Genomic DNA, 17,474 nt, shown 5'->3' on the forward strand with positions numbered 1-17,474 from the left:
AATGAAGCCTTCCCTTTTTTTTTTTTTTTTTTTTTTTTTTTTATGACCAATGTGGTCGGGGGGTCATCTCATGTGGGGAACCTGCTTCTTGATTACATAGCATTAACAGGTGTCGATACTTTATTAGTTTTACAAAATTTTATATTTACATCAACAATTCAAAAATTTCCCTGCAACTGTCGCAAGGGAAAGTAGTGCTTTTGTTCCCTTTATTACCCAAAACACGTAAACATATAAATGGACGACTCAAAACAACACAAGGCGCCCTAAGGAGCCAGAGCATCGGCCAATTGGGTAATTACCCTTAGCCGTGTCGTATTATCAGGTGCTTCCCGGATTTTCTTCAGTCCTTGGAGAAGCTGGATGAGACCAGAAAGAACATCCGGCTGCGCTAGTTGGTGGAGCAAATCCAGTAAGGGTGTTTGATCCATGGTCGAAGGGGTTGCTTGGCGTGACGTCGGGCGAGGTGTGTGCTGACGTTTGTCTCTCCGGCGTTTCTCTGGGCGCTGGTTGGTCGAACTTGGATTGGATCGAGGACGGTGGTCACGGGCGGGAGTCGTCACTGGTACGTCCTGTCGAATAGGTCTGGGAACGACCTTACGTTTGGAGTCCGATTGGGCTCGTCTTTCGTTCTTAACTTTTTGGAATAGAGAACAACCTCTATAGCTAGCATAATGGGCCAGTCCACAATTTACACATCGTGGCAATATCTGTGGGTCCTTATTTGGGCAATCGGAAAATCGATGTGGCCCCGCACACTTGACACAGCGGGGGGTCGTAAAACAGTGCCGCTGCCCGTGCCCGACCCGCTGGCACGCGTGGCACTGCAGAATCATCTGTGATCGATACTTTTCCACTCGAGTCTGATATGGGCCTATACGGTCGATGTTGAAAATCTTGCGAGATTCTGGAAGATTATCCAAGACGACCATTACTAAGGGTAATGGTCGCCTGGTCTTACTATGACTCGAACTTTCTGAATCTTGCTTTTGCCGATGACGGTCGATTGCGTAAAGTCGGCACACACTGCGGACAGAATAGTCGAGTGTGCCCTTCAAATATTTTTTAGTATGTGTAAGGTTGATGTCAATAGGAAGGTCTCGTAATACGACCTTGAGTTTCTCTGCCGCGGATGAACCATAGGCGAATCCAATTCCTTTTTCCTTAAGGAAGTCGCAAATAGTTTCGTAGTCCTTCCGGTCGCAAGGGGTGAGGCGACAACTTCCTCGGGTGTATCGGAAGGATGTCCGGTTACCAGTGAGCGTACTGATCTGATTGGCTATATCAGCAGTGGTCGTGTTGAAAATAGTAATGCAATGGGTCTTGCGGATCGGCTGAGGCGGAGAGGTAACTTTTACGTTACCACTAGTCGTACTGCTTTGATGACATTTATGCGGCGACGGGGTCTGGCCGTCGCAGTCTGACTCGCTGGTAGCAGAGGTCTCATCGTCTACTTCTTCCTTTCTAGGTCGTCTTTTCCGGGGTCTCTTCGTGGGGTTCCCCTCGTCCATCGCCGGGGATGACCAGAATCTAACGTGTCACCTCTAACTCTGCTGGGCTGGATCGGACCAAGCCTTCCCTTTTTTTTTTTTTTTTTTTTTTTTTTTTTTTTTTTTTTTTTTGACCTTTAACATAGGTCGGAACATCTGCAAGATTGAACCTGCTTCTTGACTGATAGTATCATTAACAGGTATCGATATTGAACTTTATTAACAAAATGTGGGGGGTTTTCATCATCATTTGATTGTTTCTCCGCAACTGTCGCAGGAGAGTACATATCTTGTGTTCCCAATAACCAAAATGTATAAGACATTAAACAAGACAAAACAGGACAACATTGTGGGCCTCATGGCACCATTTCGTCGGCGAGTTTAGCAAGAACTCGTCGGCGTGTCGAAGCATCCGGTGCGGAGCGGATTTGTTGCAATCCCTGGAGTAATTGCAACAAGCCAGGAATCACGTCTGGTTTCGCCAGCTCTTGGAGAAGTTCCAGTAGCGACGTATGGTAAGATGTCGAACATGCAGCTGGGCGTGGAGCCGGTCGAGGCGCTTGAGGACGTCGGTCTCTCTGGCTGGCTGCGGGCTTCTGATTGGTCGAACTTGTATTGGATCGAGGACGGTAGTCACGAGCGGGAGTCGTCACTGGTACATCCTGTCGAATAGGTCTGGGAACGACCTGACGTTTGGAGTCCGATTGGGCCCGTCGTTCGTTCTTAACTTTTTGGAATAGGGAACAACCCCTATAACTTGCATAATGTGCCAGTCCGCAATTTACGCATCTGGGCAATATCTGTGGGTCCTTATTTGGGCAATCGGAAAATCGATGTGGCCCCGCACACTTGACGCAGCGGGGGTTTGTAAAACAGTGCCGCTGCCCATGCCCCACCCTTTGGCAAGCATGGCATTGCAAAATCTGTTTGGAGTGGTACTTTTCCACCCTCATCGTAAAGATGCCGAGTTCGACGAGCTTGAAGATCTCGTAGGACTTCGATATATTTGGCATGACGACTAGTAATAGTGGTAACGGTCGTCTGGACGGCTTGGGAACAGGAATACGCTGTTCCTCAACAATGGCGCGTTGAGTGCGTCGAATGGGGGCCTTCAAACGACTGCAACTATGGATTGTAAATCCATGTTCGTCTGTCAAAAATTTCGCAACTGAATCGGGATGGAGGTCTTCCGGAAGGAAACGAAGGACGACTTTCAACTTCTCAGCAGCTGAGGAGCCGTAAGCGTATCCTATTTTTTGACTGTCGAGGTATTCCCGTATTTTGGTAAAAACTCGCTGGTCGTGAGAGGTGATTCTGCAGCCACCTCGGGTGTAGATAAAGCTAACTTGGCCATTCACCACGTTGAAAATGGAGTTAGCTATTGCATAACTCTTCGTATTAAAGATAGTGATGCAAGGTGGCTTGCGGGTCTTGCTGCTTGGCTGGCTGTTAAGCTGCGACTCAGACTGGTCGCCGTCAGATTCTCCGGTGGTAGAGCTCTCATCATCTACTTCTTCGTTTTCGGGACGTTTCGAACGAGGTCTCTTCTTTGGATTCCCCGTTGCCATGACAGGGGAATATCCGAAGCGAACGTGTCTTCCCTCTACCTCTGCTAGGCTGTGGAGCTCATTTCTGCAGTGCACGTACGTGGATTCGAAAGATGAGAATGAAGCCTTCCCGGCGAGCCGGCTCAGTTTTGTACGCCTTCGACAGAGGGGGGCAGAATGGCGGGAGCCAATGGGAAATCCGCTTTTCGGTTTGATTTCACGAATCAGGAGCATGCACGGCACCTTTCAGGGCAAAGCATATAAAGGCATGATTTTTGGTTGGCGCGATTGTTTGAAACGGAAACGCTTAGGACAAGCACGCGACAATGGCCCGGACTAAGCAAACTGCACGAAAATCCACCGGAGGCAAGGCCCCAAGGAAGCAGCTCGCCACAAAGGCAGCTAGGAAGAGCGCTCCCGCCACCGGAGGAGTGAAGAAGCCCCATAGGTACAGGCCAGGTACCGTGGCTCTTCGAGAAATCCGTCGCTACCAGAAGAGCACCGAGTTGCTCATCAGGAAGCTTCCTTTCCAGCGTCTCGTCCGCGAGATCGCTCAAGATTTCAAGACCGACTTGCGCTTCCAGAGTTCCGCAGTCATGGCTCTCCAGGAGGCCAGCGAGGCTTACCTCGTCGGTCTCTTCGAAGATACCAACTTGTGTGCCATCCACGCTAAGCGTGTCACTATCATGCCAAAGGACATCCAGCTCGCCCGCCGCATTCGTGGAGAGCGTGCTTAAGCGCATTCCGCTGCCCTTGGCAAACAATCGGTCCTTTTGAGGACCACAAATCCTACTTGGAAAGTACGTTTTGGTCGTATCTCTCTTTATTTTTTATTATTATTGTCAATTCCATCCCTATCCTCGCGTTTATCCAAAAGTTATTTAAAATAATAATGCCGAAGCAATTGGGCGATATTTCATGAATATTCAGTTTTAATAATAAAGCTCTCGCTAAATCTTTAAATCTAATATCTTACTCGCAGTTCATTTCATAGAATCGATGGAAACGAAGTCAAACAAATTATGACGACATAATGTGACTAGTGTATTGCTTTCATTTTTTTAAAAAAGAAAATGCATGGATGGAAGGGAAAGGATGACACCGTGTCCGATGAAAGGAAAGGTTATAAGATTGAGTGATCGTGCAAATTCGCTCCTTCCAGGAGAATTTTGATGGTCCTCAGAAGGACCTTTTTATGGGGAACACTTGCGTGCTCAACCATTTTACTTCTTTTTTGGTGCAGCCTTCTTTGCTGCCTTGGGCTTGGCAGCCTTCTTTGGCTTTGGCGCCTTTGGTTTCTTGGGCGTCTTTGCCTTTTTCACTTTCGATGGAGACTTCTTTGGCTTTGCAACAGGTGCCTTCTTCTTTTCGCCGGTCTTCTTTGGTCGCTTGGCCGGGGCAGCTTTCTTTGCCGGTTTCTTCTCCTTGGGAGCCGAGCGTTTGGTCTTGGAAACAGCCCCGCTTTCCGGTTTCTCCTTCAGCGACGAAGCGCTGAGTTTGAAAGATCCGGAGGCACCCTTTCCTTTGGTTTGCACCAAAGAACCTGATGCCACGGCGCTCCTCAGGTACTTCTTGATGAAGGGCGCGAGCTTCTCGGCGTCGACCTTGTAGTTCTGGGTGATGTACTTCTTGATGGCCTGCAGGGAAGAGCCTCCGCGCTCCTTCAAGTTCTTGATAGCGTTGTTCACCATCTCGGATGTCCTGGGATGGGAAGGAGCCGTTCTCGGCTTTTTCGCCTTCGAGGACTTCTTGGGCGAAGCCGCCGTCGGGGCTGAGGGAGCTGATGCCGTATCTGCCATATCTACGCTCTTTTCGGAACGAAAATGAATCCCCGCGCCGAGGTTTCGACCCCCTTTTCTCTCGGAGCGCGGACCGGAGCGAGAGCAGCTCTCAGGCGGGCCGAAGCAAACTGAAGTTTGTAGTTGCCACAACGGTAAGTGTGTTTCCTCCTCTTTCCAAGATTAATTTTTTCAGTGCTGAGCTAGAGAGCACCAGCATCCCTCGTTGTTGGGTACGTTCCGGAAACTTTGAAGTAGCCGTGAAGTGCCGCAGTCCGTCCCCACGACTTCCACGTTCCTCGCTTCCTTCGTGTCAAACTCACCGTAGGTGTACGCGCGACCTCCATATGCCCGTGATTTCCTTAGTTTTCTCTGAGAAAAGGTAGAAGGTGCGTCGGTTGCACGGAGGAGATGGAAGTTCAATCCTTCCCCTATTCTCTTGCTGAGAATCAGGTGCCTTGAGCATACGACAGGCCTCTCAAGCCAATCTCCGAAGTAGCGTGTGTCGCACACGCCTGTGTTTGAACGAAGCTGGCCTACTTCCAATGTATAGCCTTTAATTTCGTTTATAGGCGAAAATCTATCGCATGAGGACTGTGGTTCGATTCGAAAGCAGCCATTTGCACCGAAAGTTAGCGCGGCCCTTCCTGCTCTCCGCCGATAAATAATAATAATGTAATAGTTTGTGTCGAGGTGCCCGTTGCCTACTTTGGTTTGTGGGAATAGCGCGTATTCGAGAACTCGATGAAGTTGTCCGAAGATAGCACAAAAATAGGAAATAGCTAGGCTGGAGAGTATATATATATATATATATATATATATATATATAACTACGCACTGGTAATGATCAGGCTGGATAGTTCATACGAACTAACCGAGCCCAATCACTTTTTCGTTGTTAGGTCCTGGGTATATAGTGTGGAATCAAAAAGGTTGGTCATGAGATTCACTTTTATTCACTGCACTAAATTTTCTTCTTCTCTATCTTGTAGCTTTTATGTTCACACATCTCTGGAAGGGTGTTAAAGCACATTTCTCACTATGACTACAATGAAATGTATAATTATTTGTTATGTTTCTTCTACACGTTCTTGGCAGTGCCCACGAGACGAGACATTTCCCCGAAAACGAGAAGTTGGACTATATGTACCTTACCGAAAGCAGTATCTTTCGCCAACGGCCATACCACGCTGAATATACCGGTTCTCGTCCGATCACCGAAGTCAAGCAGCGTCGGGCCTGGTCAGTACTTGGATGGGTGACCGCCTGGGAACACCAGGTGCTGTTGGCATCCTTTTTCTTTTTCAAGGTTCATAGTGGCCTTTTATTTGTGAATTGAAGCCAATCAATCACCGACAGTTTTTGCAGAATCGCTTTTTTTTTTTTTTTTTTTTTTTTTTTCAATATACCTGTCATCAAATAATAATAATAATATAAGTGAAGAATGTATATTAGTATATATGAATATCGGGGAAGGCGACTTTCTTCTGTTTTTTGGGGCTTGCGGGGTTGCAGGGTGCGTTCTTATTACCGGCGGCCGCCATAATCCCGGCGGGGAGCGAGCGCTCCCCTGCCCGGCGGATCCGCCGCGTCGCTCCCCGAAGAGCCCGGCGTTGGTAGTTTTCGGCGAGGATACGTGCCGGCGGTTGCAGGGAGTGTGTTTTTTTTGGGCGTTTTTATTTTTTTGCAAAATGCCATCGCCGTGGAAGGAGGCGTTCGCTAAAGGGATAGTCCCGGCCCGGCAACCCTGATCCGTTGGCAATTTCGCCCGAAACGCACCGGGGCGGGGGGGGGGGGGGTGTGCACACGCAGAATAAAGAATTGGAAATGTCGCATACTCGTTGGCGAGGACACGTAAACCGAGGTTCTGTTTCAACCGATGCATGTCAAATCTCGCGTCTTTTCCCTTCGGAAAGGGAATGCTCGATCAGTGCAGTGATGTGAAAGTGTCCCCGCTAGTGGACAATTTAGCAGAAGGCAAGTGGGGAAGGTCCTGGTCGGAACGGTTACTTTTGGCAGCAAACGGTTACGAAACTGTTACTTTTGTCAGTAAACTGTTACAAAACGGTTACTTTTGTCAGTAAACTGTTACAAAACGGTTACTTTTGGCAGTAAACTGTTACGAAACGGTTACTTTTGGCAGTAAACGGTTACGAAACTGTTAGTTTTAGCAGGGAACGGTTACAAAACCGTTACTTTTGGCAGCAGACGGTTACGAAATCGTTACTTTTGGCAGCAGACCGTTACATAACCGTTACTTTTTGCAGCAAACGAATTAACGATAAAATGACCATTCGGTATTTCTCGACTGGTCGGGAGTCGGGAAGTCATTTCCCGAAGTCGGGATCGGGACAGGATCCCCCCCCCGGTCCCGACTTTTCGGGATCCCGCACACCCCTAATATTAATGCATAGGATGGAATGAACATTTTTTTTTGCCATGTCAACGTAACCTAACCTCCCAGAGGATCTGGGTTCAGACGAACGCGAGACAAATTCCTGGAAAAAGGACCTTGCGTAAGACAACTTTGGTTCCTCTTCAAAAATTCGCGTACACTTTCGTTGTGTAGTCAGCATGTAATGATACCGAATGGAGGCATGTAGGCGTTCGAACCCCACCCCTAACTGAACAAAAAAATGCTAATCTTCCGGGATCGTAAGTTGAAGTTCCACCCCCCCCCCCCCCCCGATGCCGCCGCCCTCTGGAAACAACGTTCAGATCAATTCTTGGAGTAACCGATTTCAAATGCAACGGTTCCCGCCAAATGTCACACTTCGTTGAGCGTACCAGTTCTCACCCTTTCATAGAAGTTAAGTGAGCCCTTTTAGTGCAAATTATGAATGTGACTGCCAAACTCTTCCTTTTTCCCTGCTCGTGGAGAAAACTGAAAGTAATTTTGAAAGTAAAATGAAGGAAAACACGAAAAATGAAATAAAATCACGACCTAACAAAACCTAACCTAATGTAACCCAACCGAGTATATGCAGATATTAATCTGTGTGTACCTTTCACTGCCATACTCTAGTAACAAACGTACAATTGTGAAATAGAAACCTGAAAGTTATTTTTGTTAAATATACAAGTTTATTTTATGTGTTCATCCAAAATAATAATGCGCCGAATCAATAATTGTTCCAAGTCTTAGGTTATTTTTTTGCAGTGGCATTTTGTCCAAATGTAACTCTAAAAGTCCTATTCAGCAAAAGAAACTAAAAAATTTGGAAATTTAGCCTATTTTTGTAAATTACGTGCTGGTTAAGGTCGTACCTTAAAAGCATTTTTTTTTTATATATACGTAAGGTCAAAAATCTTCTCGCTTGCAGGCTGAGATATCGTTAGGTTATGTAAGTGTACGTTTCGGAGGGGTGGTAGACAAGTTCGTCCAATTCCAAGATTCAATTTTTGGCCCTAAAAAGGGCCTTTTTCGGCAAGGTAATTATTTCCTTGAGTTTACTTTGAGCTGGTGTACTTAGTCACGGCCTTGGTGCCTTCACTGACGGCGTGCTTGGCCAGTTCACCGGGGAGGAGCAGCCGAACGGCCGTCTGGATCTCCCTGCTGGTGATGGTCGATCGCTTGTTGTAATGAGCGAGCCTGGAAGCTTCGGCGGCAATGCGCTCGAAGATGTCGTTGACGAAGCTGTTCATGATGCTCATCGCCTTGCTGGAGATGCCGGTGTCAGGGTGAACTTGCTTCAACACCTTGTAGATGTAAATTGCGTAGCTCTCCTTCCTCCTCCGCTTCTTCTTTTTGTCTCCCTTGGAGATGTTCTTCTGGGCCTTTCCGGCCTTTTTGGCGGCTTTTCCACTTGTCTTTGGCGGCATGTTGCAGACAGACTCGATGGGCGCCACCTCCGTCGATTCGTTTTTAAGAAAGGACGGTTGATATCAGACGGACCAATGGCGCTTCGAGACGTGTCTCCCGGACGCTCTCATTCGCGGCGATTCAATACTACTTAACAAAACCACCAAACTGGCTGGCAAAAATTTGTGTTTTCACGTTGTATCGATAGCAAGAGATCATCATGTCTGGACGCGGAAAGGGAGGAAAAGTGAAGGGAAAGAGCAAGTCTCGCTCCAGCCGAGCCGGACTTCAGTTCCCCGTCGGCAGAATCCACCGACTTTTGCGAAAGGGCAATTATGCCGAACGTGTCGGTGCCGGTGCACCGGTTTACCTGGCCGCCGTCATGGAATATTTGGCAGCCGAAGTCTTGGAGTTGGCCGGCAATGCTGCTCGCGATAACAAGAAGACCAGGATCATCCCCCGTCACTTGCAGTTGGCCATCAGAAACGACGAGGAGTTGAACAAGCTCCTTTCTGGGGTCACGATCGCCCAGGGTGGCGTGCTGCCCAACATCCAGGCGGTCCTTCTTCCCAAGAAAACCGAGAAGAAAGCTTAAGCTGACACCCTACCCCCTCAGCTTCTAGCAAATCGGCCCTTGTAAGGGCCACCAATTACCTTAGGAAAGGGTCATTGTCTACTCCATTTTTTTAAGTTTTCAAGTTTGAAGTCTGTAGTCTAATCAGGACTGACAATCCATGTAACTTGGCATGCAAATCCTGTGTTGATTCAATGTTTTTTGCCTATTTCCGATAATGTCAGAGAATAGTGGCTTACCTGTACGTATACATCTTGTAAATTTTGATAGCATAGAGATTATGACGTGTGTTTTGTTTTCGGTGGAGTCAAGCTGCACTGAAAATAATAATAATAAAAAATATATATATATGTTCGCCTGAGTTATATTAATTGATGTTATAATTTGACAGAAGCAATCTGAATTTCACATAAATTTCTTTTGCTTTGCTAAACGACGAACGAAGGGTGGGTAGTCATCTAGCGAATGCTGAGAGTCCTCGCGTGAATATTTTTTGTTGAATTCTCAATTATTTCAATCATTCTTATGTCATTATGAACTCGAGACGAGAGAAATCGTTCGAATCGAGGCTGGGATCAGGGGGTAAGGTTCGGGGAAAGTTGAAAGCTGACATTTCCTTCCTCAAAGAAAAGATTTGTGGCCCTTAGAAGGGCCGATTTTTCAAGATGGAGGACAGGCAAACTAGAGCCCTTAACCTCCGAAACCGTACAAGGTTCTGCCTTGACGTTTGAGTGCGTACACGACGTCCATGGCGGTTACGGTTTTCCTCTTGGCGTGCTCCGTGTAGGTGACGGCATCGCGGATAACGTTCTCCAAGAACACCTTGAGGACGCCGCGTGTCTCTTCGTAGATGAGACCGGAGATTCGCTTCACACCTCCTCGCCGGGCAAGACGGCGGATGGCGGGCTTGGTGATACCCTGGATGTTGTCTCGGAGAACTTTACGGTGGCGCTTGGCACCTCCTTTGCCGAGTCCCTTTCCTCCTTTACCTCTGCCTGTCATTTCTGCAGTGCACGTACGTGGATTCGAAAGATGAGAATGAAGCCTTCCCGGCGAGCCGGCTCAGTTTTGTACGCCTTCGACAGAGGGGGGCAGAATGGCGGGAGCCAATGGGAAATCCGCTTTTCGGTTTGATTTCACGAATCAGGAGCATGCACGGCACCTTTCAGGGCAAAGCATATAAAGGCATGATTTTTGGTTGGCGCGATTGTTTGAAACGGAAACGCTTAGGACAAGCACGCGACAATGGCCCGGACTAAGCAAACTGCACGAAAATCCACCGGAGGCAAGGCCCCAAGGAAGCAGCTCGCCACAAAGGCAGCTAGGAAGAGCGCTCCCGCCACCGGAGGAGTGAAGAAGCCCCATAGGTACAGGCCAGGTACCGTGGCTCTTCGAGAAATCCGTCGCTACCAGAAGAGCACCGAGTTGCTCATCAGGAAGCTTCCTTTCCAGCGTCTCGTCCGCGAGATCGCTCAAGATTTCAAGACCGACTTGCGCTTCCAGAGTTCCGCAGTCATGGCTCTCCAGGAGGCCAGCGAGGCTTACCTCGTCGGTCTCTTCGAAGATACCAACTTGTGTGCCATCCACGCTAAGCGTGTCACTATCATGCCAAAGGACATCCAGCTCGCCCGCCGCATTCGTGGAGAGCGTGCTTAAGCGCATTCCGCTGCCCTTGGCAAACAATCGGTCCTTTTGAGGACCACAAATCCTACTTGGAAAGTACGTTTTGGTCGTATCTCTCTTTATTTTTTATTATTATTGTCAATTCCATCCCTATCCTCGCGTTTATCCAAAAGTTATTTAAAATAATAATGCCGAAGCAATTGGGCGATATTTCATGAATATTCAGTTTTAATAATAAAGCTCTCGCTAAATCTTTAAATCTAATATCTTACTCGCAGTTCATTTCATAGAATCGATGGAAACGAAGTCAAACAAATTATGACGACATAATGTGACTAGTGTATTGCTTTCATTTTTTTAAAAAAGAAAATGCATGGATGGAAGGGAAAGGATGACACCGTGTCCGATGAAAGGAAAGGTTATAAGATTGAGTGATCGTGCAAATTCGCTCCTTCCAGGAGAATTTTGATGGTCCTCAGAAGGACCTTTTTATGGGGAACACTTGCGTGCTCAACCATTTTACTTCTTTTTTGGTGCAGCCTTCTTTGCTGCCTTGGGCTTGGCAGCCTTCTTTGGCTTTGGCGCCTTTGGTTTCTTGGGCGTCTTTGCCTTTTTCACTTTCGATGGAGACTTCTTTGGCTTTGCAACAGGTGCCTTCTTCTTTTCGCCGGTCTTCTTTGGTCGCTTGGCCGGGGCAGCTTTCTTTGCCGGTTTCTTCTCCTTGGGAGCCGAGCGTTTGGTCTTGGAAACAGCCCCGCTTTCCGGTTTATCCTTCAGCGACGAAGCGCTGAGTTTGAAAGATCCGGAGGCACCCTTTCCTTTGGTTTGCACCAAAGAACCTGATGCCACGGCGCTCCTCAGGTACTTCTTGATGAAGGGCGCGAGCTTCTCGGCGTCGACCTTGTAGTTCTGGGTGATGTACTTCTTGATGGCCTGCAGGGAAGAGCCTCCGCGCTCCTTCAAGTTCTTGATAGCGTTGTTCACCATCTCGGATGTCCTGGGATGGGAAGGAGCCGTTCTCGGCTTTTTCGCCTTCGAGGACTTCTTGGGCGAAGCCGCCGTCGGGGCTGAGGGAGCTGATGCCGTATCTGCCATATCTACGCTCTTTTCGGAACGAAAATGAATCCCCGCGCCGAGGTTTCGACCCCCTTTTCTCTCGGAGCGCGGACCGGAGCGAGAGCAGCTCTCAGGCGGGCCGAAGCAAACTGAAGTTTGTAGTTGCCACAACGGTAAGTGTGTTTCCTCCTCTTTCCAAGATTAATTTTTTCAGTGCTGAGCTAGAGAGCACCAGCATCCCTCGTTGTTGGGTACGTTCCGGAAACTTTGAAGTAGCCGTGAAGTGCCGCAGTCCGTCCCCACGACTTCCACGTTCCTCGCTTCCTTCGTGTCAAACTCACCGTAGGTGTACGCGCGACCTCCATATGCCCGTGATTTCCTTAGTTTTCTCTGAGAAAAGGTAGAAGGTGCGTCGGTTGCACGGAGGAGATGGAAGTTCAATCCTTCCCCTATTCTCTTGCTGAGAATCAGGTGCCTTGAGCATACGACAGGCCTCTCAAGCCAATCTCCGAAGTAGCGTGTGTCGCACACGCCTGTGTTTGAACGAAGCTGGCCTACTTCCAATGTATAGCCTTTAATTTCGTTTATAGGCGAAAATCTATCGCATGAGGACTGTGGTTCGATTCGAAAGCAGCCATTTGCACCGAAAGTTAGCGCGGCCCTTCCTGCTCTCCGCCGATAAATAATAATAATGTAATAGTTTGTGTCGAGGTGCCCGTTGCCTACTTTGGTTTGTGGGAATAGCGCGTATTCGAGAACTCGATGAAGTTGTCCGAAGATAGCACAAAAATAGGAAATAGCTAGGCTGGAGAGTATATATATATATATATATATATATATATATATATATAACTACGCACTGGTAATGATCAGGCTGGAAAGTTCATACGAACTAACCGAGCCCAATCACTTTTTCGTTGTTAGGTCCTGGGTATATAGTGTGGAATCAAAAAGGTTGGTCATGAGATTCACTTTTATTCACTGCACTAAATTTTCTTCTTCTCTATCTTGTAGCTTTTATGTTCACACATCTCTGGAAGGGTGTTAAAGCACATTTCTCACTATGACTACAATGAAATGTATAATTATTTGTTATGTTTCTTCTACACGTTCTTGGCAGTGCCCACGAGACGAGACATTTCCCCGAAAACGAGAAGTTGGACTATATGTACCTTACCGAAAGCAGTATCTTTCGCCAACGGCCATACCACGCTGAATATACCGGTTCTCGTCCGATCACCGAAGTCAAGCAGCGTCGGGCCTGGTCAGTACTTGGATGGGTGACCGCCTGGGAACACCAGGTGCTGTTGGCATCCTTTTTCTTTTTCAAGGTTCATAGTGGCCTTTTATTTGTGAATTGAAGCCAATCAATCACCGACAGTTTTTGCAGAATCGCTTTTTTTTTTTTTTTTTTTTTTTTTCAATATACCTGTCATCAAATAATAATAATAATATAAGTGAAGAATGTATATTAGTATATATGAATATCGGGGAAGGCGACTTTCTTCTGTTTTTTGGGGCTTGCGGGGTTGCAGGGTGCGTTCTTATTACCGGCGGCCGCCATAATCCCGGCGGGGAGCGAGCGCTCCCCTGCCCGGCGGATCCGCCGCGTCGCTCCCCGAAGAGCCCGGCGTTGGTAGTTTTCGGCGAGGATACGTGCCGGCGGTTGCAGGGAGTGTGTTTTTTTTGGGCGTTTTTATTTTTTTGCAAAATGCCATCGCCGTGGAAGGAGGCGTTCGCTAAAGGGATAGTCCCGGCCCGGCAACCCTGATCCGTTGGCAATTTCGCCCGAAACGCACCGGGGCGGGGGGGGGGGGGTGTGCACACGCAGAATAAAGAATTGGAAATGTCGCATACTCGTTGGCGAGGACACGTAAACCGAGGTTCTGTTTCAACCGATGCATGTCAAATCTCGCGTCTTTTCCCTTCGGAAAGGGAATGCTCGATCAGTGCAGTGATGTGAAAGTGTCCCCGCTAGTGGACAATTTAGCAGAAGGCAAGTGGGGAAGGTCCTGGTCGGAACGGTTACTTTTGGCAGCAAACGGTTACGAAACTGTTACTTTTGTCAGTAAACTGTTACAAAACGGTTACTTTTGTCAGTAAACTGTTACAAAACGGTTACTTTTGGCAGTAAACTGTTACGAAACGGTTACTTTTGGCAGTAAACGGTTACGAAACTGTTAGTTTTAGCAGGGAACGGTTACAAAACCGTTACTTTTGGCAGCAGACGGTTACGAAATCGTTACTTTTGGCAGCAGACCGTTACATAACCGTTACTTTTTGCAGCAAACGAATTAACGATAAAATGACCATTCGGTATTTCTCGACTGGTCGGGAGTCGGGAAGTCATTTCCCGAAGTCGGGATCGGGACAGGATCCCCCCCCGGTCCCGACTTTTCGGGATCCCGCACACCCCTAATATTAATGCATAGGATGGAATGAACATTTTTTTTTGCCATGTCAACGTAACCTAACCTCCCAGAGGATCTGGGTTCAGACGAACGCGAGACAAATTCCTGGAAAAAGGACCTTGCGTAAGACAACTTTGGTTCCTCTTCAAAAATTCGCGTACACTTTCGTTGTGTAGTCAGCATGTAATGATACCGAATGGAGGCATGTAGGCGTTCGAACCCCACCCCTAACTGAACAAAAAAATGCTAATCTTCCGGGATCGTAAGTTGAAGTTCCACCCCCCCCCCCGATGCCGCCGTCCTCTGGAAACAACGTTCAGATCAATTCTTGGAGTAACCGATTTCAAATGCAACGGTTCCCGCCAAATGTCACACTTCGTTGAGCGTACCAGTTCTCACCCTTTCATAGAAGTTAAGTGAGCCCTTTTAGTGCAAATTATGAATGTGACTGCCAAACTCTTCCTTTTTCCCTGCTCGTGGAGAAAACTGAAAGTAATTTTGAAAGTAAAATGAAGGAAAACACGAAAAATGAAATAAAATCACGACCTAACAAAACCTAACCTAATGTAACCCAACCGAGTATATGCAGATATTAATCTGTGTGTACCTTTCACTGCCATACTCTAGTAACAAACGTACAATTGTGAAATAGAAACCTGAAAGTTATTTTTGTTAAATATACAAGTTTATTTTATGTGTTCATCCAAAATAATAATGCGCCGAATCAATAATTGTTCCAAGTCTTAGGTTATTTTTTTGCAGTGGCATTTTGTCCAAATGTAACTCTAAAAGTCCTATTCAGCAAAAGAAACTAAAAAATTTGGAAATTTAGCCTATTTTTGTAAATTACGTGCTGGTTAAGGTCGTACCTTAAAAGCATTTTTTTTTTATATATACGTAAGGTCAAAAATCTTCTCGCTTGCAGGCTGAGATATCGTTAGGTTATGTAAGTGTACGTTTCGGAGGGGTGGTAGACAAGTTCGTCCAATTCCAAGATTCAATTTTTGGCCCTAAAAAGGGCCTTTTTCGGCAAGGTAATTATTTCCTTGAGTTTACTTTGAGCTGGTGTACTTAGTCACGGCCTTGGTGCCTTCACTGACGGCGTGCTTGGCCAGTTCACCGGGGAGGAGCAGCCGAACGGCCGTCTGGATCTCCCTGCTGGTGATGGTCGATCGCTTGTTGTAATGAGCGAGCCTGGAAGCTTCGGCGGCAATGCGCTCGAAGATGTCGTTGACGAAGCTGTTCATGATGCTCATCGCCTTGCTGGAGATGCCGGTGTCAGGGTGAACTTGCTTCAACACCTTGTAGATGTAAATTGCGTAGCTCTCCTTCCTCCTCCGCTTCTTCTTTTTGTCTCCCTTGGAGATGTTCTTCTGGGCCTTTCCGGCCTTTTTGGCGGCTTTTCCACTTGTCTTTGGCGGCATGTTGCAGACAGACTCGATGGGCGCCACCTCCGTCGATTCGTTTTTAAGAAAGGACGGTTGATATCAGACGGACCAATGGCGCTTCGAGACGTGTCTCCCGGACGCTCTCATTCGCGGCGATTCAATACTACTTAACAAAACCACCAAACTGGCTGGCAAAAATTTGTGTTTTCACGTTGTATCGATAGCAAGAGATCATCATGTCTGGACGCGGAAAGGGAGGAAAAGTGAAGGGAAAGAGCAAGTCTCGCTCCAGCCGAGCCGGACTTCAGTTCCCCGTCGGCAGAATCCACCGACTTTTGCGAAAGGGCAATTATGCCGAACGTGTCGGTGCCGGTGCACCGGTTTACCTGGCCGCCGTCATGGAATATTTGGCAGCCGAAGTCTTGGAGTTGGCCGGCAATGCTGCTCGCGATAACAAGAAGACCAGGATCATCCCCCGTCACTTGCAGTTGGCCATCAGAAACGACGAGGAGTTGAACAAGCTCCTTTCTGGGGTCACGATCGCCCAGGGTGGCGTGCTGCCCAACATCCAGGCGGTCCTTCTTCCCAAGAAAACCGAGAAGAAAGCTTAAGCTGACACCCTACCCCCTCAGCTTCTAGCAAATCGGCCCTTGTAAGGGCCACCAATTACCTTAGGAAAGGGTCATTGTCTACTCCATTTTTTTAAGTTTTCAAGTTTGAAGTCTGTAGTCTAATCAGGACTGACAATCCATGTAACTTGGCATGCAAATCCTGTGTTGATTCAATGTTTTTTGCCTATTTCCGATAATGTCAGAGAATAGTGGCTTACCTGTACGTATACATCTTGTAAATTTTGATAGCATAGAGATTATGACGTGTGTTTTGTTTTCGGTGGAGTCAAGCTGCACTGAAAATAATAATAATAAAAAATATATATATATGTTCGCCTGAGTTATATTAATTGATGTTATAATTTGACAGAAGCAATCTGAATTTCACATAAATTTCTTTTGCTTTGCTAAACGACGAACGAAGGGTGGGTAGTCATCTAGCGAATGCTGAGAGTCCTCGCGTGAATATTTTTTGTTGAATTCTCAATTATTTCAATCATTCTTATGTCATTATGAACTCGAGACGAGAGAAATCGTTCGAATCGAGGCTGGGATCAGGGGGTAAGGTTCGGGGAAAGTTGAAAGCTGACATTTCCTTCCTCAAAGAAAAGATTTGTGGCCCTTAGAAGGGCCGATTTTTCAAGATGGAGGACAGGCAAACTAGAGCCCTTAACCTCCGAAACCGTACAAGGTTCTGCCTTGACGTTTGAGTGCGTACACGACGTCCATGGCGGTTACGGTTTTCCTCTTGGCGTGCTCCGTGTAGGTGACGGCATCGCGGATAACGTTCTCCAAGAACACCTTGAGGACGCCGCGTGTCTCTTCGTAGATGAGACCGGAGATTCGCTTCACACCTCCTCGCCGGGCAAGACGGCGGATGGCGGGCTTGGTGATACCCTGGATGTTGTCTCGGAGAACTTTACGGTGGCGCTTGGCACCTCCTTTGCCGAGTCCCTTTCCTCCTTTACCTCTGCCTGTCATTTCTGCAGTGCACGTACGTGGATTCGAAAGATGAGAATGAAGCCTTCCCGGCGAGCCGGCTCAGTTTTGTACGCCTTCGACAGAGGGGGGCAGAATGGCGGGAGCCAATGGGAAATCCGCTTTTCGGTTTGATTTCACGAATCAGGAGCATGCACGGCACCTTTCAGGGCAAAGCATATAAAGGCATGATTTTTGGTTGGCGCGATTGTTTGA

General features: G+C 47.4%; 9 protein-coding genes and 2 non-coding genes across 11 annotated transcripts; 6 read left to right on the forward strand and 5 right to left on the reverse strand.

The window, feature by feature from the left end:
* Positions 1 to 3,363: 3,363 nt before the first annotated feature.
* LOC145992930 (histone H3) lies at positions 3,364 to 3,774 on the forward strand. The gene has a single exon (XM_083129317.1). The coding sequence runs from the start codon at positions 3,364 to 3,366 to the stop codon at positions 3,772 to 3,774; it is 411 nt and encodes a 136-aa protein (XP_082985443.1).
* A 2,213-nt stretch (positions 3,775 to 5,987) lies between these two features.
* On the forward strand, positions 5,988 to 6,106 carry LOC145993054 (5S ribosomal RNA). The gene has a single exon (XR_014442266.1). It is a non-coding gene; the product is annotated as a 5S ribosomal RNA (ribosomal RNA).
* A 2,159-nt stretch (positions 6,107 to 8,265) lies between these two features.
* Positions 8,266 to 8,637, reverse strand: LOC145992931 (histone H2B). The gene has a single exon (XM_083129318.1). The coding sequence runs from the start codon at positions 8,635 to 8,637 to the stop codon at positions 8,266 to 8,268; it is 372 nt and encodes a 123-aa protein (XP_082985444.1).
* A 200-nt stretch (positions 8,638 to 8,837) lies between these two features.
* On the forward strand, positions 8,838 to 9,212 carry LOC145992932 (histone H2A). Its single transcript, XM_083129319.1, has one exon. It carries the CDS (start codon positions 8,838 to 8,840, stop codon positions 9,210 to 9,212), a length of 375 nt encoding a protein of 124 aa, XP_082985445.1.
* Positions 9,213 to 9,881: 669 nt separating this feature from the next.
* Positions 9,882 to 10,202, reverse strand: LOC145992933 (histone H4-like; the record flags this gene model as incomplete). Its single annotated transcript, XM_083129320.1, has 1 exon — positions 9,882 to 10,202. A coding segment is annotated over one exon (321 nt), but the record flags the coding sequence as incomplete, so codon positions are not given.
* Positions 10,203 to 10,436: 234 nt separating this feature from the next.
* Positions 10,437 to 10,847, forward strand: LOC145992934 (histone H3). The gene has a single exon (XM_083129321.1). The coding sequence runs from the start codon at positions 10,437 to 10,439 to the stop codon at positions 10,845 to 10,847; it is 411 nt and encodes a 136-aa protein (XP_082985447.1).
* Positions 10,848 to 11,333: 486 nt separating this feature from the next.
* LOC145992935 (uncharacterized) lies at positions 11,334 to 14,901 on the reverse strand. Its single transcript, XM_083129322.1, has 2 exons — positions 14,889 to 14,901; positions 11,334 to 12,019 (listed from the first exon to the last, which is right to left on the reverse strand). Exons 1-2 carry the CDS (start codon positions 14,899 to 14,901, stop codon positions 11,334 to 11,336), a joined length of 699 nt encoding a protein of 232 aa, XP_082985448.1.
* LOC145993055 (5S ribosomal RNA) lies at positions 13,065 to 13,183 on the forward strand. The gene has a single exon (XR_014442267.1). It is a non-coding gene; the product is annotated as a 5S ribosomal RNA (ribosomal RNA).
* Positions 14,902 to 15,333: 432 nt separating the features above from the next.
* Positions 15,334 to 15,705, reverse strand: LOC145992936 (histone H2B). The gene has a single exon (XM_083129323.1). The coding sequence runs from the start codon at positions 15,703 to 15,705 to the stop codon at positions 15,334 to 15,336; it is 372 nt and encodes a 123-aa protein (XP_082985449.1).
* Positions 15,706 to 15,905: 200 nt separating this feature from the next.
* LOC145992937 (histone H2A) lies at positions 15,906 to 16,280 on the forward strand. Its single transcript, XM_083129325.1, has one exon. The coding sequence runs from the start codon at positions 15,906 to 15,908 to the stop codon at positions 16,278 to 16,280; it is 375 nt and encodes a 124-aa protein (XP_082985451.1).
* A 669-nt stretch (positions 16,281 to 16,949) lies between these two features.
* Positions 16,950 to 17,261, reverse strand: LOC145992938 (histone H4). Its single transcript, XM_083129326.1, has one exon. The coding sequence runs from the start codon at positions 17,259 to 17,261 to the stop codon at positions 16,950 to 16,952; it is 312 nt and encodes a 103-aa protein (XP_082985452.1).
* Positions 17,262 to 17,474: the final 213 nt, after the last annotated feature.

The sequence above is a fragment of the Lepisma saccharinum genome, chromosome 9, assembly GCF_977018435.1.
Source record: "Lepisma saccharinum chromosome 9, izLepSacc3.1, whole genome shotgun sequence".
Classification (NCBI taxonomy): domain Eukaryota; kingdom Metazoa; phylum Arthropoda; class Insecta; order Zygentoma; family Lepismatidae; genus Lepisma; species Lepisma saccharinum.

Bases quoted from the DNA above. Each gene is read 5' to 3' on its own strand.
- LOC145992936 (XM_083129323.1), bottom strand. From the start codon at position 15,705: ATGCCGCCAAAGACAAGTGGAAAAGCCGCCAAAAAGGCCGGAAAGGCC.
- LOC145992937 (XM_083129325.1), top strand. From the start codon at position 15,906: ATGTCTGGACGCGGAAAGGGAGGAAAAGTGAAGGGAAAGAGCAAGTCT.
- LOC145992932 (XM_083129319.1), top strand. From the start codon at position 8,838: ATGTCTGGACGCGGAAAGGGAGGAAAAGTGAAGGGAAAGAGCAAGTCT.
- LOC145992938 (XM_083129326.1), bottom strand. From the start codon at position 17,261: ATGACAGGCAGAGGTAAAGGAGGAAAGGGACTCGGCAAAGGAGGTGCC.
- LOC145992930 (XM_083129317.1), top strand. From the start codon at position 3,364: ATGGCCCGGACTAAGCAAACTGCACGAAAATCCACCGGAGGCAAGGCC.
- LOC145992934 (XM_083129321.1), top strand. From the start codon at position 10,437: ATGGCCCGGACTAAGCAAACTGCACGAAAATCCACCGGAGGCAAGGCC.
- LOC145992931 (XM_083129318.1), bottom strand. From the start codon at position 8,637: ATGCCGCCAAAGACAAGTGGAAAAGCCGCCAAAAAGGCCGGAAAGGCC.